The 17,615-nt window shown below is 54.1% G+C and overlaps 1 protein-coding gene across 1 annotated transcript; it reads left to right on the top strand.

The window, feature by feature from the left end:
• Positions 1–695: 695 nt before the first annotated feature.
• Positions 696–12,418, top strand: MCM2 (minichromosome maintenance complex component 2; the record flags this gene model as incomplete). The annotated part of the gene is given in 17 exon segments (XM_082322584.1): positions 696–763; positions 765–780; positions 1,199–1,386; positions 1,948–2,123; positions 2,786–3,049; positions 4,079–4,298; positions 4,612–4,819; positions 5,553–5,687; positions 5,873–6,064; positions 7,198–7,291; positions 7,811–8,061; positions 8,314–8,440; positions 8,663–8,775; positions 8,912–9,154; positions 9,952–10,134; positions 11,122–11,277; positions 12,171–12,418. Coding segments are annotated over 17 exon segments (2,745 nt in total). The 3' UTR covers positions 12,282–12,418.
• Between the last annotated feature and the right edge of the window lie 5,197 nt (positions 12,419–17,615).

The following is a 17,615-nucleotide window of genomic DNA, read 5'->3' as shown; positions in this document are numbered from 1 at the left end:
TGTTATTATAGAATTACATAGAATCACAGAATTATTTAGGTTGGAAAAGACCCTTAAGATCATCGAGTCCAACTGTTAACCCAGCACTGCCAAGCCCACCACTAAACCGTGTCCCTAAGCACCACATCTACTCTTCTTTTAAATACCTCCAGGGACGGGGACTTGGCCCCTGCCCCGGGCAGCCTGGGCCAGGGCCTGACAGCCCTTTCGGGGAAGAAATTTTCCCTAATATCCAACCCAAACCTGCCCTGGCGCAGCCTGAGGCCGTTTTCTCTCGTCCTGTCGCTTGTTGCTTGGGAGAGGAGCATTCAGACCCAGGCCAAAACACTCCCAAACACCAGAACCCCATTCCCACCTCTTGCAGTTTTACCGTGAACCTGAACAACGGCGACTGAAGCGGCTCTCCCACGGGCCGGTGGCAAACCTGGCCAGGCCAGGCTTGATGTTAGCTGCAGAAGAGGCAGACCCGAGAACAGGGACGCAGGAATTCCCGGCGGGATCTCTCCCGGGGCTCGGATTCCCGGGCCCCCTCGCGCCCAGAGGGAAATCCCCAAACCTTGGCCCAAATTTGCCCCAGTTTGCCACCGCTGCCCACTGGGCTCCCGAGCCCCTGGGCCCTGCCCGGGGGGTGCCCGCCCCCCGCCGTCCATATTCAGGCAGGGGGCGGGGCCCGCCCCCGAGGCTATTCATTATTCATGAGCTTTCGCGCGCTTTTGCTGACCACGTGGGGCTGTTTTCGCGCGGAATCCGGCTGGGCAGGAAGAAGCGGCGGCGATGGCGGTGAGCGGCCGGGGCGGCGGAGCGGAGCGGAGCGAGCCGGGGCGCAGACCCCGGTTCCTCCCCGCCCCGGGCCTCTTGGCACCGCGGTCACGATCGTGCGGGGTCCAGAGGGGATTTCGGGGGGGGGGGGCGTGGGAAATGGCGTGGGAAGTTTCCCACCGGCTCTGCACAGGCGAAGGGAGCCGGGGGCACCGGGTGGATTTCCCCCCGCTCCGTGCGTTTCTCTCGTCGTTTGCAAGGAGGGTTAATTATTCTAATCTCTTCCCCCCTTTCGGGAAAGCGGACTCATCGCTGATGGCCCCCGTCTGGCCGCCGCCCCCGCTGCAGGGGCTCCTGGAAGCACCGGCCCCCCGCTGCCCCCGGGGCCCGGGGCTGCCCCGGCCCCCCCGCCCTCACCTTCTCCCTCCCGTCCCCCCAGGACTCCTCCGAGTCGCAGGCGGTGGCCACCAGCCCGGTCCGCAGCTCACGCCGGGGCGATCCCTTCACGTCCAGCCCCGGCCGGGACCTGCCTCCCTTCGAGGATGAGTCCGAAGGGCTGCTGGGGACCGAGGGGCTCCCCGAAGAGGAGGAGGAAGGCGAAGAGCTCATCGGGGAAGGGATGGAAAGGTAAGGACGCCGGTGGGAGCCAGCTTCTGGGGTGTTGTGTCTGGGGAGGGGGTTTTGCTGATGGGAGGGGGCTCCCAGCCGCGGTGGGGTCCCTCTGCTGTGCTGGTGGCTGGGGCGAGGGGACCTAAGAGCTGCTGGGCAGCGGAGAAAGGTCAGGGCACGGTGTGTTTGAGTCCTGGAAGCACTGAGCAAATTGCGAGCTGGGAGCAAAGTGCCATGGTGATCCAGTGCGGGTAAACCAGGATCTCCCTGGATGTGTGCTGTGCATCCAGCCCAGCTCCTTACTCCCGCAGGCGTAAATTTTAACGTTTTTTTTTTACTCAGCCAGGCCTGCCGGCAAGCTGGTGAACTTTACAGTATGAATGCTGGCATTCACAACCGTGGTGCCGGAGCCCTTGGCACTGCAGGGCGTCCTCCCTTGCGCAGTGCCTTCCCGCTCGACGCGCTCTCTCTTGCTGCAGAAGAACTGTCCTGACGCCTCCCCAGCGGTAGCCAGGGGAGGGCTGGAGAAACGCTTTTTGGAGCCTGCCTGATTCGATGCTCTGTGTGTGTGTGCGCTAGGGACTACCGCCCCATCCCCGAGCTGGATGTCTATGAAGCGGAGGGCCTGGCCTTGGACGATGAAGATGTGGAGGAGCTGACCGCCAGCCAGCGGGAAGCCGCAGAGCGAGTAATGAGGCAGCGAGACCGCGAGCTGGAGCAGGGCATGGGCCGCATGAGGAGGGGGCTGCTCTACGGTAGGTGGAGATGAGCTGTACCAAGCGGGCTGCTGATCCCCGTGAGGTTGACTGTGAGCCAGCCCTTGTTGGGGAGCTGGACTCTCACCCTCGGATTAGCAGGGAGGTCCCTGGAGCTCCAGTGTGCTTGAGCTCTTAGTGAAATCTCTGGCTGTGCGCTTGGCTGGACTCCCCGGTGCACGAGCCCTTTGGTTTGGGCTTCCTAGGAGCTTGTTTGGTGCGTTCTTCTGGTTGTGTGTTCACTGCTGAAACTAACTCAGGATCCCAGGCCTGTATCAAGGGTTTGGGACGCTACCAAGCGTATGCTGTGGAGTTTGTTGGTGTTGGCGTTCCTATAGAGGCTTTTGTGGGCTGGATGGGGGGGCCTCTGATGCACTTGGAAGCCCATTCCTTGGCCTTCCTCCCTCAGTGCCTTAATGGACGTGGCTGTGTGCTGTTGCATACAAATCTTCTTATTCACCCCCATAAAGTCTTTAGCTACGTTGTGGAAGATGTAGGAGCCAGGCTAGAACTGGATTTAGGCTGGGCCTGGGATGGCTCTTGGTGTGTATCCCAGGCCCTGACCTCTTTGCTTCTGCAGCCCATGCGATCCAGCTGTGACTAATCCAAAGAGTGGGAATGGGAATCCCAGCTCTTTAACAGTTTTTCCTCCCAACTCTTAGATAGTGACGATGAAGACGAAGACCGTCCTTCACGGAAGAGGCGGCTGGCAGAGCGAGCTGCCGATGGCATGGAAGAGGAAGATGAAGACATGATTGAGAGCATTGAGAATCTGGAAGACATGAAAGGGCATTCGGTGAGGGAGTGGGTTTCCATGGCAGCTCCTCGGCTTGAGATCTACCACCGCTTCAAGAACTTCTTGAAGACCCATGTAGATGACCATGGGCACAATGTCTTCAAGGAGAGGATCAGCGACATGTGCAAAGGTAGGGCTGGGTGATTAGAGGCTCTCTCCTCTTTATGTGGGTCGTGGGACTTTGCAGGGATCCAGTCTGCAGGTGGCTTTTTTCTGCCTGCTCTGTTTGCCCCAGACATTGAGTCAGCACTTTAAAAAAACTCTGATGCTGATGGAGATAAATGAATAATGGAAACATGTCTACTATCTTCTTTGATTCTGGCTGACTAATTAGAAGGCCCCTGGCGTCTGCTACTCATTAATATTCATATTGTAGAAATGCTAGCAAAAGAATATGTGGGGCAGCAGACAGTGGTCTGCAAGCTTGCGATCTGAAAGAGACAACAATTGCTTGCTGTCTGTGCCAGTTACTTTCTCACACTGGAAACTGGATTCTCCAGCGAGGGGACACAAATAGACCTTGTGACTTTGAAAACCACATCAGCGTTGCAGCCTTGTATTCTGACTGGGCACTGCCAGAAGAAGCAGTCGTTAAGGCTGTCGTTGATAAATTTTAAAAGCCAAAATTGTCACATCTAAGAACAGCTCGTGTAACTGCAGTTGTTCGTAATTCTTCTTTATAGTGAGATAGAAGCTCCAGAAGCTTGAGTAGTGGATCAGGGTCAGTGTTACACAGCTAGGAAACAGAAGGCATTTGTCTTGTCCCTTTCCAGGAACAAAAGACGCAGAAGGTTTTGGCCAACCATTCAGCACAGTCGTCTCTCCTATTAACTTCTGTTTCCTGGAGGTCTGTGGGAGAGTTGTGTGTTGGGCTGAGGCTTTTGAGTCTCAGGAACACCGAGCCTGGGAAGTATCTGTGCTGAACTGGAGAGGAACAATCACAAGCTTGGTACTGATGAAGAATTTGTCAGAGAAATGAATTAAAGAGAGTTTTCCACCCATTTTCAAATTGTTGACCTGTAAACATTTTTCAGAGAAGGTGCAGACATCTGCAAGCTGCACCCTGCGGGATACAGGCTTGTCTGCTCTGGCTGTCTTTTGCAGACTCCTTGAGGAGTGAGCAGGTTGAAAATACAATTGACCCCATCTTTTTCTTAAGAGAACAGAGAGAGTCTGGTGGTGAACTACGAGGATCTGGCAGCCCAGGAACACGTCCTTGCCTATTTTCTGCCTGAGGCCCCAGCAGAAATGCTGAAGATCTTTGATGAAGCAGCCAAGGAGGTGGTGTTGGCCATGTACCCCAAATATGATCGTATTGCTCAGGAGATCCATGTCCGTATCTCCCACCTCCCTCTGGTGGAAGAGTTGCGGTCGCTCAGGTAAGCAGCAGAATTACGCGCAGCGGCTGTGGGGCCTGCAGCAGGCTTTGGGGTGCTCAGGAGAACTAGTCTGTGAGCTAAAGCCTCAGGATAAGTCCAACAGGATGACTGAGCTTAATACAGAAAACAAGTCAGATTAAGGATGAACTTTCAATGTCCCCAAAGGTAAAACACACACCCTGCGAGAAAACGCCTTCTGATAACTGTTTCTTACTAGGCCTCTGGGAGTTGTGCCTTGTAGCAAGAATATTTCCGTAGGGTGTTCTGCCTTCTGTGCCCTGCAGGCATCCAGCATCTCTCTGTCTTTCCTCAGGCAACTGCATTTGAATCAGTTGATCCGGACCAGCGGAGTGGTGACGAGTTGCACAGGGGTCCTGCCTCAGCTCAGCATGGTCAAATACAACTGCAGCAAGTGCAGCTTCATCCTGGGACCCTTTTTCCAGTCCCAGAACCAGGAGGTGAAGCCTGGTTCCTGTCCAGAGTGTCAGTCTCTTGGCCCCTTTGAAATCAACATGGAAGAGGTGAGAGATGTGCTTGCCTGGACGGGGCTGTCTGCTCGTCCTGCCCAGGCTGCTGCAGTGCCTCTGCCCCCCAGCCCTGCCTTGGCTCCCCCCCTTCGAACAGGCTTGGTGCTGGGAGAGGGCTCTGCTGCTGTATCCAGGGGTCTGTGAAGATAGATCTTGTCTGTTTGTGCTCTTGACCTGAATCTGCCCAATTTAGCAGCCAAAAGTCATTTCCTGCCTCATTTTAAGTGTTCGGGCTGAATCTTTTGCCACAATCATCTCTGTGGTACACAGTTACCTGTCCGTATTGTAGAAATACAGACACAGACTGTCCAGCTCTCCTCCTTCCCAAGTTACGTCAGCCTTTCCTGATCTGCCAGCTAAGGAAACTAGAGGAGAGTAGCGAAATCAGTGATGTGGAGCTTCTGACTTTCGTTCTTTGCTTTGATATCTTTAACCATCACAAGGGGAGCATCCTCCTCCCAGGAACTGGTCCAGTATTTGGGTGGACAAACACTGTGGTGGCTGAAACACAGTGGTGAGATGTGGCAAAGTGCTTTCCTGTCCCCATTGTTGTCTGTCACACCCTGGAATGGCTCCTCGCAACCTCCATCCTCCCATGCCCGTAGTTTTCTAACCAAAGTATAGTAAATCTTTGAATGGACCTTCTCTGGTGAGCTGCCGTTGAAAAGCGTCGGCCGTGCTGATGCCCGCCAGGCTTGCTGGGTAACTTTTTATTTTATCACTGCAGACAGTTTATCAGAACTACCAGCGCATCAAAATCCAGGAGAGCCCTGGGAAGGTAGCCGCCGGCAGGCTGCCCCGCTCCAAGGATGCCATTCTCCTCGCCGACCTGGTTGACAGCTGCAAGCCGGGGGACGAGATCGTGAGTACATTGCTGAACTCAAGTATGGGGTGAGCGCGGAGCATTTTTAAACTGTGGGGATGTGGGGAGGGAATGTCCTCGTACACATGTGGGCAGCTACTTTTGAGACACTTTTGGTATCTTAAAACAGAGAGGGGTCTGTTTTGTACGGTGCAGGCACTGACATACCATCTCCTGCTTCCCAGGAGCTAACAGGGATCTACCACAACAACTACGACGGCTCCTTGAACACCGCCAACGGGTTCCCGGTGTTCGCGACTGTCATCCTGGCCAACCACATCGCCAAGAAGGACAACAAGCTGGCTATTGGAGAACTGACTGATGAAGATGTGAAAGTGATTGTGGGTCTGTCCAAGGATGAGCAAATTGGGGAGAAGGTGGGTCAGCCTCAGACATCCCTTCTTTCCCTGTTGATAGCTTGCCATCACCTGGTAGCTGGATCAGAAAGTGATGAAAGGTGTCAGCTGGCTAAACAGTGGTTAAAGAAACTTTTAGAAATCCTAGTTCCCTCTGAATGGTCTTCTGGTCTTCTGTAGCTCTCAGACAGCTGTTGATGAGAGTGAGTTACAGGAGGGAGGTAAATAAGAAACTTCCCTTGTAATTTTGGGGGTCAAATTTTTCTGTTTCTCCCCTTCCTTCTCTGAGCCTCCCACATCACAACAGGGCTGGAAGACGGGTGAGAGACACTCGGGCGCTGCTTATATCTGATCATTATTTTCTCTCCCCATATCTCGAAAGCAAAGTGGGGGAAGTGTTCTGAGGGACCAATGCTTGTGTCCCCAGTCCCCTTAAGGGGATGTTATTACTTAGCTTAAGTTGTGGTAGAGATCTTACCTTTGCTTCTCTCTGCGTGTTAAGACCTGAATCCAATACTTGAAAGAACAAAGCTCCTGGACTGGTGCATGTTCAACCTCGGTTGGGTCAGGTTTAAGCTCTGTAATTAGGGGGACTTCACTCTGTTGCCTTGGCCATGCTGGTTTTATATTGACCGCTCTTCCCAGGGGGTGGAGCAGCTTCAGTTGAGCCAGGACTGTTGTAACATCAGGAGTCTCCAGCATCAGGCTCTTAACAGAATACCCTTGAGAAACTAAGCCGGTTGTTCATAATATTTAACTGTGATGCCAATTCATGTGCGGCGTAGCCCATTCAACTACTATTGTATGCAGTGAGAAAGTCTCAAATCAAGGTCTCCAGCGTTGCAACAGCTGATAAGAGCCGCTGCGGTGCGCTTTGCGTACAACGGGAGTGTGGAGGCAGCGGCAGCAGCTTCTGGAACCAGACTACACAATCTGCCTTGCCCCAACAGCACCATTTTTGTGGTCACCTTTAGGGGGCTCTGGGTGGGTAGTTACCTTTGAAAAAGCCCCCTCACCTTGGATAATAAAGGACTCTGGAGACAGCAGTATCGTAAGGGGAACCATAGATACAGCGCCTTGCTGATGTTCGTGCTAAATTCTCTCCAGAATGGGAAATGGCATTCCCTGGACAACTCCTCTGGTTTTTCTTTCAGATTTTTGCCAGCATTGCCCCATCTATTTACGGGCATGAAGATATCAAGAGGGGCTTGGCTTTAGCTCTCTTCGGTGGAGAGCCCAAAAATCCAGGTGAGTGTCACTTCTGTCACGGGGCTGCTTCGCTCAGCTGAAGGCAAATGGATCTGGGTTGGTCTGTGCTGTGAGAGTGGTTAGGGTTCTCTGCGTGTCTTGCTGACAGACGAGGTAACAGACTGAGGGAGATCTGTGATGGAAGTGGCCGCTTTTATCACACTGAAAACTCTGATGTGAGAGTAGAAACACTAAGACTGAAAACAGCTCCTGCTGCAAACCTGGGCAAGTTTTTATCCCCCTTCCTCTAGGAGGTCGTGTTTGATGCCCCTTCAGAGGTTTGACCTTTTGGTGTCCTGATTTGTTATCATCTCCTTAGAAAGATGTGTTCAGCAAGGTTAGAAAAGCTGTTTTACACATGTGACCGCCTCCAAAGCTGACTTTTTTCCCCTCAACTCCCCTGTAAAGTGGTTTCCCTGCCTCTTCTTTGCCTTCCCTTCAGCTTTGTGGTGTTCAGGGCAGGGTTGCTATCAAGCCGTGCACTGAGCTGCTAACGTGTCTCTCCCATTACTGTTGTAGGTGGCAAACACAAAGTCCGCGGTGACATCAATGTGCTCCTGTGTGGAGACCCCGGTACTGCGAAATCACAGTTTCTTAAATACATAGAGAAGGCATCTAGCAGAGCAATCTTCACCACTGGCCAGGGTGCTTCTGCTGTGGGCCTCACAGCCTATGTGCAGAGGCACCCGGTCAGCAAGGAGTGGACTTTGGAGGCAGGAGCCCTCGTGCTGGCTGACAGAGGTGTCTGCCTGATCGATGAATTTGACAAGGTGAGGCCCGGCTTCATCTCTGTGGGAAGGATTAGCTCCGGAGGGACGGGCTGTAGCCTCTGCGATGAGGAGACGCTGTAACTCAAGGTGCCATCTCCCAGCTGACCGAGACTCCTGCAGTTTCCTTAGGCCCTTGCTGGTCCGTAGTGCAGTTTGGTACCTTTTCAGAGCATCAGGAGCTGATTCCCCTTTGTGTGTTGGGCAATGGGTATAGACATAGGTTCAGTTTAAGTCATTCTTGCTTTCTCATAGATGAATGATCAAGATAGGACCAGCATCCACGAAGCCATGGAGCAGCAAAGCATTTCCATCTCCAAAGCAGGCATTGTCACATCCTTGCAAGCCCGCTGCACCGTTATTGCTGCTGCCAATCCCATAGGTAAGTGCTGAGAGACCACAGGACCATCTCGGGCTTCCAGCATCAGTCCGCGGTCATGAGAACTGTGGCACAGCTTCCCTTCCCTCTGCCTGGTTCCTCCCGTCTGGAGCAGAGATCAAGCGAGCAGTAAAGTCTCCAGTAAAGTGCTGGAGGTCTTTGCTGGCTTCAAAGCTTCAGCCTTGGAGCCTGTGTTTGACTTCAGTGTTTGTCTCGGTGATCCAGGTGGGCGATATGACCCATCGTTGACTTTCTCGGAGAATGTAGACCTGACAGAGCCCATCATTTCTCGATTTGATATCCTGTGTGTGGTGAGAGACACAGTGGACCCAGTGCAGGTACAAGCTGTGCTATGAATCTGAGCTTGTGCTGGGCTCGTGACGCTGCTGTTGGGATGCTCAGCTGCAGTTGCCTGTTGAGTTTTGCTATCCAGTGAGTGTCTTCAGCGTCTGGTATTCCACTGCTCTCTTGTAGGATGAAATGCTTGCCCGGTTCGTTGTTGGCAGCCACGTCAAGCACCACCCAGGGAGCAAAGAGGCAGTGAATGGGGATGCTGATGAGGTCATTCTTCCCAACACGTATGGGGTTGAACCCATTCCCCAGGAGATCCTGAGGAAATACATCATCTATGCCAAAGAGAAGGTCCACCCCAAACTCAACCAGATGGACCAGGACAAGGTGGCCCGGATGTACAGCGACCTCAGGAAAGAGTCTATGGTGAGAATACTGAGGAAAGGGGGGAAGAAGTATGTATCTAGGCTGCAAATCAGCCTGAGACTGCTCCAGCATATGTTGACACATTCTTGCCATTCCTGTCACAAAAGTCTGTGCCGCTGTTTTGTGAGAGACAGGCAGATCCTGCAGTGTCTGCTGAACAGATGATTCCTCATCTAAATGCAGAGTCTTGCCTGTTGGTGATGTGTGGACTGATGGGCTGGACACGTGTACTGGTGCCTGCCATGGCAAAGTCCTCTTATTGTCAGCCAGTCTGGCGGGCCCACAGGAGATGCTTGCATTTGCTCAGACCCGTATGCTCCTGGTACATCACAGGGAGCCGTTCTGTGTAGAAACACCCTTCTCTTTTGTCCGTGGCACCTCTCAGGCTCATTTCATCCACTCCAAGTGGAAGGTGAATTTGTTGAGGTCAGAGGGAGATTTTTGGAGCTTGGGAAAACTATATTTTTTCTAGCTGGCTTTTTCTTTCTTTAACTCCTCCTAAAAGTTGCTGGAGGAAACGGGATTGCTGTTCCTGGAAGGGCAATAAATAATGGCAAAGAGGGACCCCACGTAGCATCCCCTCGCACCCTGCTGAATTAAAATGTTGAACAGGGGAGCCTGTCGCGCTCCGTGCAGAAGGTGCCAGCAGGTGGCAGAGCCTCCTCAGCCTGGGAGCCCTCAAAGGCCCAGGAGCAGCTCCCTGCCGTGTGAAGGAGGTCCTGGGCCAGAAGCCGCCTGTCTTGCCCCCATGTCTTTTATCCTTCAGTAAGGAGTTGCCTCTTCCTCTCTCCCCTCAGGCAACCGGCAGCATCCCCATCACAGTGCGTCACATTGAGTCCATGATCCGGATGGCCGAGGCCCACGCCCGCATGCACCTGCGGGACTACGTGGTGGAAGATGACGTCAACATGGCCATCCGGGTGATGCTGGAGAGTTTCATCGACACGCAGAAGTTCAGCGTCATGCGGAGCATGCGCAAGGTGGGCACCGGCTGAGCCGAGGGCTGTAGCTGCACCCCAGACCCTGCGGGTTCAGCCGCAGCCTCCTTGCACCGCCCTGGCTGCGGGAAGAGGCTGTTCCGTGCTCCGCAGGGGTCTGCCCGGCGGGGTCAGGCGCTGAGCCCGCGTAAACCGAGTGCTGTGGGTCTGAAGGCACTGCTACCTGACTGCCTTTCATCAGTCTGCGGTGGGGCAATGTTTGTATTGGGGCTGAGAAGGAAGCGCGCCCCGAGCCTCTGTATCGAAAGCGCTGCCACGTCTCTCATCTTTTTTGACGCCTTCCCTGCTATTTTGGCACAGGACTGCCGCTAACGCTGCCGCCAGGTGATCGAGCCCGAGCAGGCAGTTAGTTTCTTCACGTTTTTCCTAGGGCTCGTCAGGGAGCAGTTAACCACAGGGCAGGACTCGTTTAGTGCACAGTCTGCCCTTTCTCTGAGTGGCAGGGGCTGGCTCCAGACAGCTCTTGGCTGGCCACAGCCTGGCATTTATCCACTGCGAGTGTCTGCCCTCAGTCTGGACGACTCGTGGCCTCTCTCTTTGGCTGCAAACAGCCAGCCAAGTGTGAGCGTCTGCTGGGGAGGCGCAGGGCAGCCTGGGTTAAGGGACGCTGCTCTGTGCCTTCCCCAGGGCCAGCCCTCCTGCTTGCCCTGCGGGCGGCACACCTCCCCAGCAGCGCACTGCCGGCCCCCGAGAGGCTCCAGGGCCCCTCCAGAGATTTTTAATGGGTGTAAGAGCAGCCGGCAGAGGAGTGTCGTGGCTCTCGCAGGGCTGTGTTTTAACTGCATGTGCGGGCGGCAGCTTGGCAAGGCCGAAGTCCTTAAGAGACACTAAGGGCGCAGGTGACAGCAGTGTCATTTGGTTTCCCCTTGTGCTCTGAGGGAGGAGGGGGCTGGTTGGTGTTGGGCACGGGAGACCGCAGTGCGTCCCTCGGTTCCTGACCCTCTTGGCTTGTCTCATCCTCCCTCCCAGACGTTCTCCCGCTACCTTTCATTCAAGCGAGACAACAACGAGCTGCTGCTGTTCATCCTGAAGCAGCTGGTTGCAGAGCAGGTGATGTACCAGAGAAACCGCTATGGGGCCCAGCAAGACACCATAGAAGTCCCAGAGAAGGACCTGGTGGATAAGGTATGGACTTATCGTAACAAGCTGCCTCTGGGGTTGATTCCTGCTCTCTCTGCGGCCTCAGAACCAGAGGTGTTCTCAAACTTCCCTTCCTCAGTTACGGTACCAGGAGAAAAATGGTGTTAATTTAACCCAGAATCAGGGCTGTCTCATCTGTCTCTGCTCCTCTCTTCTCTGGGAGTGCCAAATTCTTCCCCCTCAGTTCTCCTGCACCCCCATAAAGCTTTGGGGTGGGAGTGGTAAATCCTGCAGTACGGCTGGTGCTTTGCAGGTGAATGAGAACACGAGTTCCCTGACACCTGCGTTTGAAGAAGCAATGAGCAGAAAAATCTGTTTTGTATGAACTTTCCCAGTCCCTCCTGAGGCTCACCCCCCTCCTCCGTAGTGCGTCCTCATCCTGGTCCAGGTGCTGTGCTCCTGACTCTGCCTTTGCATGCAAAGTATTGACCTTGGACTAAAGCAGTGTTTGATTCCCGCGTTGCTGCTTTTCTGCTCCTTGCATCAAATGTGCAGAGTAACTACTTCCAGAGCCACAGCTTGGTGCTGCCGGTGTGGCCACCCCCGGTCAGAGGTCTCCTGCAAAACTGTCTCCCACTGGGTGAGGTATTAGAGGCTTTTGGATAGTAGTTACGTTCTGGCTCTAGTGGAAGTAAAAGGACAAGCCGAGAGCAGGCAGATGCTGAGACAGCATCCTCTCTTTGCTCAGCTCAGCTCTGCCAATGCTGCTGCTTCTGACCTGCAGTCTCCCCTGCTGCTGCAGTTCTGGTTCCTGCTGAGCGGAGCAGATATTGCTGACTGTCACAATTTTATGCATCCTCTGCTATGGAAAACCACGTGGTTCTTGGTTTGGTTTTTTTTTTTTAATAAACATTTACCTCTCCCCTCCCTCCTCCCAGGCTCGGCAGATCAACATCCACAACCTCTCTGCCTTCTACGACAGCGAAGTGTTCAAGATGAACAGGTTCAGCCGGGATGTGAAGCGGAAGCTGATTGTCCAGCAGTTCTGAGGCTGGCAGCGGAGTTCGCCACGTGCTCCTGGGAGATGAGACCTCCATCTTGCAGCCCTCCCAGGAACGCTACAGAGATCACCATCCAGAGGGACTAAGCTGCACGTTCTCTTGCTTGCTTTGTGCCTTATGGATTAAGGGAGTGCTGAGCTGCGGAAGACCTTGTAAATAGAACAGAATTAAGTAGTTAAATGCCCAGCCAAGTCTGTTTAGCAACTTCGTTCACTGTTTTGCCTTGTAGCTAAGCACAACAGGGAGAGAATCACTGGCCACATAGATGGCATGTTTGCTGTTTGTTTGTCGCTAGTTGTTACGGGCTCATCTGCAGGAGAGACCAAGTGGGAGCACTCGAAAAGCATTTGTCTGCCTTATCCACGCCCCTTGGATTGCAAGCACGCTCAGGGATTCTCTTTTCCCATCGCTGGCGACCCTGCGGCCTGGTGGGTGATAATTGAGACTGCTTTCACCCCTCCGTGAACCAGCCCGCCTCTCAGCTCCAGGCCTTTGCGCCTGACACTTGACATTTCCCCAGGTGCCCGCGTGGGTTGACCTTGTGCTTGGTTTCTGCAAGGAGGGATGGGGGCAGAGGAAGATCAGAAGTGAAATAAAACGTAACTATTTCTAATGTTAGTGGTGATCTGCATGGGCAGTGAAAGCTCCTTCAGTACATGCTGGGGCCGTGTCCAGAAGCCTTAGGGAAGGGGCTTCCCCTGCCTTACTGGGCGTTATCTCCGTGCAGCTGCCAGCAGATGTGAATTTATGGCTGGATCGAAGTGCTGGCACCTAAACTGCACGCCATCTCCCACCCATTTGTTGAGGGTGAAGTACCCACGGTGCTGGTTTTGGGAGTAGCAGTGGAGGAGCCCTGAGCTGGAGGTCTTCAGGCAGGACAGGATGGGCTCAGCGTTCACATGCAATTTTCTTACTAGGTGCGTTTTGAATATATTTGGTTTTCAATACTTTTGTGTTTCCTTCTCTTTTGGGAACTCCTGCAGCCACGGGGGGAAGAAAGCATAAGTGAGCAACCTGGATGCTGGACCAGTTTGTGGGGTTGGGTTTGGGTACAAACATCCTGTGTTCGGTGTTCAAGTTAGTGGGATCTGCCCTGGTCTCTCAGCTACAGCACGTCCTCGCGGTGGTAGATACCAGGACACGGCTGTCCACAGGACAGCGTCGGGAACACTGCGGTTCCCACCCAGGGCCTGCCTGCAGTGGCTCCTTGCCTGTCCTGCCTGCTCATCGGAGCACTGATCCCTCTGTGCCACTCTCGCCTGTAACTGTTAGTATCACCCGGAGGTGGCCTTGTCACCGTACACATCTCCCACCTCCCTCCCTTTCCCACTCTTGGGTTAGGCAGGCTTGATCTTGTCTTGGCTGCCACTCGGATTCCAGTCTGGGAGAAGCAGTAAACCTTCTCCAAGACGCAGCTGAAGTCTGTAGCGAATGTGCTTTGCCTGGCTAGACTTGGGGACCGTGAGGCATCTCCAGCCTCCTACCGCCTGTGCTCGAGAGAATTTGTGAGCTGGCTGCCGCAATTCGGTGCCGGCCAAGGAGACGCGTCCCTGGCTGCCGGCACCGGGGGTTTGTCATGGTGATGTGCGTGCCTGCGTGTCCTCTCAGCCTGGTTGTTACTCAGGAGCTAGCAGTGCTTCAACCCTGCTGGGGGCTTAGCACATGACTCCCAGCCTGAAACTGGCTCCGAGTCTTGCCTTTTCTGTCTGCCAGCTCCCTCCTGTGTATTTGTTTAACTGTTTTGGCTGGTTTTTTTCCCTTCCCACTGGGTTTCTGGTCTACCAGGGCTTTCTGCAGGCAGCCCACAGAGACTGGCAGGCCTTCCCTGCCTGAGCTCGCCCTTTGCCCCCTGAATGTGTGCCTGGGTGGGGTGTGCGCTGGGGAGGGCAGAGCTGCTGCCTGCCTGGAACCACCACCTGGGGAGGCCCTGGTTCCTCAGGGCTGGGCGCTGAGCTGTTAGCACTTCGCCTAATGCCAAAGGCCACGGGCAGGGGCCATCCCTGGGGAGAGCAATTGCCAACACTTGCAAGCTGTGCCCGGTTCTGCAGGAACCCGCATACGTTGCCGGGGAAAGAGCTGGCCCTGAGATAGCAAAACCAGCAGTAATGAGGGATGCAACAAGCTTGTCAAGCAAACTGAACTTGGGTGGTGTGGGGATGAACGTTGGGTGTGGGAGGAGAAAGCAGCTTTGCGTTGCACTGGACAAATACAAAATACTTCCGAAACACTTGCAACCTTGTGAAGCCTCTGCAATGCCTGTAGTGATCCATGCAGTTAAATAGGTGGCCAAGCACGTTACCGTGAACCGTGAGAGAATACACAGGAATGGAGTGGGACTCCTGATTTTCCCAGCTCCTTGCCCTGCTGCTGGACAGGGCTGTTGACAGTCACCCTTCAGGTTTGGCCTACGACTTGCTGCTGCCCGCCTCTGGTCCCACCTGGCTTGGCACACAGCGTGAGCAGTGGCAACAGAGAGGTGCCATTGTTGGAGTCACTTGTTTGTCACTTTGCTCGCTGTCTCCTCCTGAACCCTCCCTGCAGAGGCAGTTATGCCCTCCCACCTCACTGCCTTGCCAGCATCCAGCAGAGCAATGAATTCTTGCAGCTGCGCCCTTGCTACTGTTGGCATCAGCCGCTCAGTGGAGTGTTAATGCCAGTCTGAAGGCACGTTCCCCCTCTTATGGCCACTGAGCTTTCCAGGTTCCCTGGAGCAAGTTTTGGCTGTTGACAACATCAGGTGTCTGGTCTGGACAGGGGTGAAAAGAGATGCTGCTTTGAACAGGGACTGCCTAGCCAGGGGGCATGTTCCAGCTGAACGTAGCAAGGATTTTACTGCGGGGCTCTGGAGGTCGGCAAGCCAAGCCGCGCTCTCGTGAAAACGAGGAGTTGCTCCCCTGACAACCTTGAGTTTAGCCAAGCTTGAGCACTTGGCTTCTCGCTGCTGCGATCCAAACATTGCACAGCGCCTCTGAGAACCTGGGGCAAAAGCAAGAGCCTTGGGGAGGCGAGGTTTGTCCACAGCAGGCTGTGCCTGGGCTCCGACGGCAGATGACGATGGTGGGGGTGCTCCTTGCAAAGCAGACGGGGCTGTGCGAAGCCAGGCAGCGTCCCTCCTGGTGGTCGTGCCCCCCTTGGGATTTGGCTGTTGGCAAATGCTGGGTGAGACTGGCTTGGAAGAGCATCTTGATTTGAAAAGGGCATGATGGGCCAGATCCTGATCCAGTTTAATTTGAGCATGCTGTGTGCAGACTCCTGAGAACAGCACAGCTCTCTGCATCTCATAAAAAGCTGCTTGCTCTCAGCCCAGCACGGAGCACACATATATGCATAAACATAATGCATACCTGCCTGCTTGGGGCACGTGAGCAGGTACCTGCAGATAACCAGCTAACACATGGGGGTATGTGACCTGCAAAAAAGGGGGAGATAAGCCCCCTCCCCTTCCTGCAAGCTCTTTCCTACCTACGGACAGCGTTTGGAGTCTTGACAGCTTCTGCCTCTATGGCGATCATAAACCAACACACTACATCTGCAAGTCCTGGGTTGCATCCCGTGTGCCTGCGGCTGTTTCTGAGTCTGCTTGTCAAATGGCTGATGCCCCTTGGGCAGGGGAAGTTCTACCTCCAGCTCCCCCTCAAATTAATGCCAAAGCCACTTGGAAAAACTAGCATATCTAGCATTTCTGGACTGGCAGTGTTTCACTTTCTCCCATGCCAGACCTTGGCTGGAACCCGCTCTGTCCCTCTCCTGTGTATTTACTAAAGAGCTGTCTGGAAACTGGTTGACAAGAGCTTTCCCAGTGTAGCTGTGCTCAAGCTGTAGCGGTTGTGTTGGATAGCGTCATCTTCCCGTTGTAGAGGAGGCCAACCCGCCGCAGTTCAGCCAGGAGGGCCGTTTCAGATGCTTACGGCTCTGTCCTCATCAACCTCAACTGACCTGAATACCTGAATTCCAGCATGTGATCTCTGAGCCGTGAAGACGGTAGGGGAATATGTTTACGGATTTACGGAAGATGTGTATCTACAGATACAGGCGAGTCTCTGCAGACAGCTACCCCTCCTGCCATGCTGCAGGGTGGATGCACTCTGAACTTCCTAGTATTTTTCCATCTCCTAAAATACTTCTCCACTTAACAAGGCAGAGCCAAAATTGGATCAGGCTTCTGCCGTATTTTGCATCTATTATGCAGTTCTTGCTGCCATGACTGATTTAATGTCTCCATTATCATGGAGCACTGGTCTGCCAGCGACTCCAGCCATCCAGCAGGCTCCTCGGCCACAACTAAATGTCTGTGAGGAGTCTCAAGGGGCTGCTGAGCTCTGCGTCTTTAGAGCAAAAGCTCCCTGGAAGGGGGTTGTGCTCCTTTCTGCTCATCTTGCAAGTCACTTCCCTCTAAAGGCGAGGTGGAGAACCCAGGGAAGGTGCCAAGTTTCTTCTCTGGGTTATCTGGTGCTCAGGGAGATGGGAAAATAACTGTCCCGTGTAAAAGATGCTGAGGATCCTCAGTCCCATCAAGCCACTTGGAAAGACGTACATATGAGTGCCAGTAGTCCCCACAAGCCAGTGCATGACTCTCCTCAGAGTCAACAGACACCAGCCCTCTTCAGATACAGGCTGCTCCCTCTGCTCTGGAGACACCTGCATCCCACCTTAGCCAGCTGCTAAGAAACCAGGAGGTTCTCTGAAGATAGCATTGGGCTTTTCAGTTTAGCAAGGAAAAGCATGAGCCATAAATCCCCTCTAGGCTCTTCTCAGTGAGGATACTTTGTCCAGTGTGGGGTAGAAACTCACCCCAGTTTCTCAAGTCACTGTGCAAGGAAGACTTATGTTGTCAGGGCCCTGAGGGTACTAATAGGCCTTAGCTGCCCTAACCAGGCTCACCTGGGGCCCCCACCCACACCCATGGCCCAGGTGCTCTATTTAAGCTCAGCCTGGGGGCCCTTGGTGCCTTCTCTTGTGTTCTGCTGCTGCTGTGGAGCTGCCAAGTGATCACTGGGTGGTGTCTGATGATGGTTGCTATCAGCAGACCTTGAATTTGACCTGTGGACTGGCTTCATCACCATGAGCTTCTCTGGGGATGTGGACTTCTGGCTGCCATCCCTGAGCTGCTCTGCTCACCTGCCTTGGGTACCGGGGGGCCCCTGTCCCGCTGCCTCTTGCTGTGCTCAGCTCCCTGATGTGCGCTCCTCAAACCCTGTGCAGCAAGGGCTTGGCAGTCACTTTTTTGGGCTCGGGTTGTGCCTCTAAAACAGGCAGAGCTGCACCTTGTCACCAGCCTCCTGGCTCTACTGGGCTTTAGCTTGCTTATCCTTCTTCCCCAGT

The sequence above is a fragment of the Platalea leucorodia genome (assembly GCF_965183815.1).
Source record: "Platalea leucorodia genome assembly, chromosome: 9".
NCBI classification, from domain to species: Eukaryota; Metazoa; Chordata; class Aves; order Pelecaniformes; family Threskiornithidae; genus Platalea; species Platalea leucorodia.
This window is presented reverse-complemented; position numbering and strand designations above follow the sequence as displayed.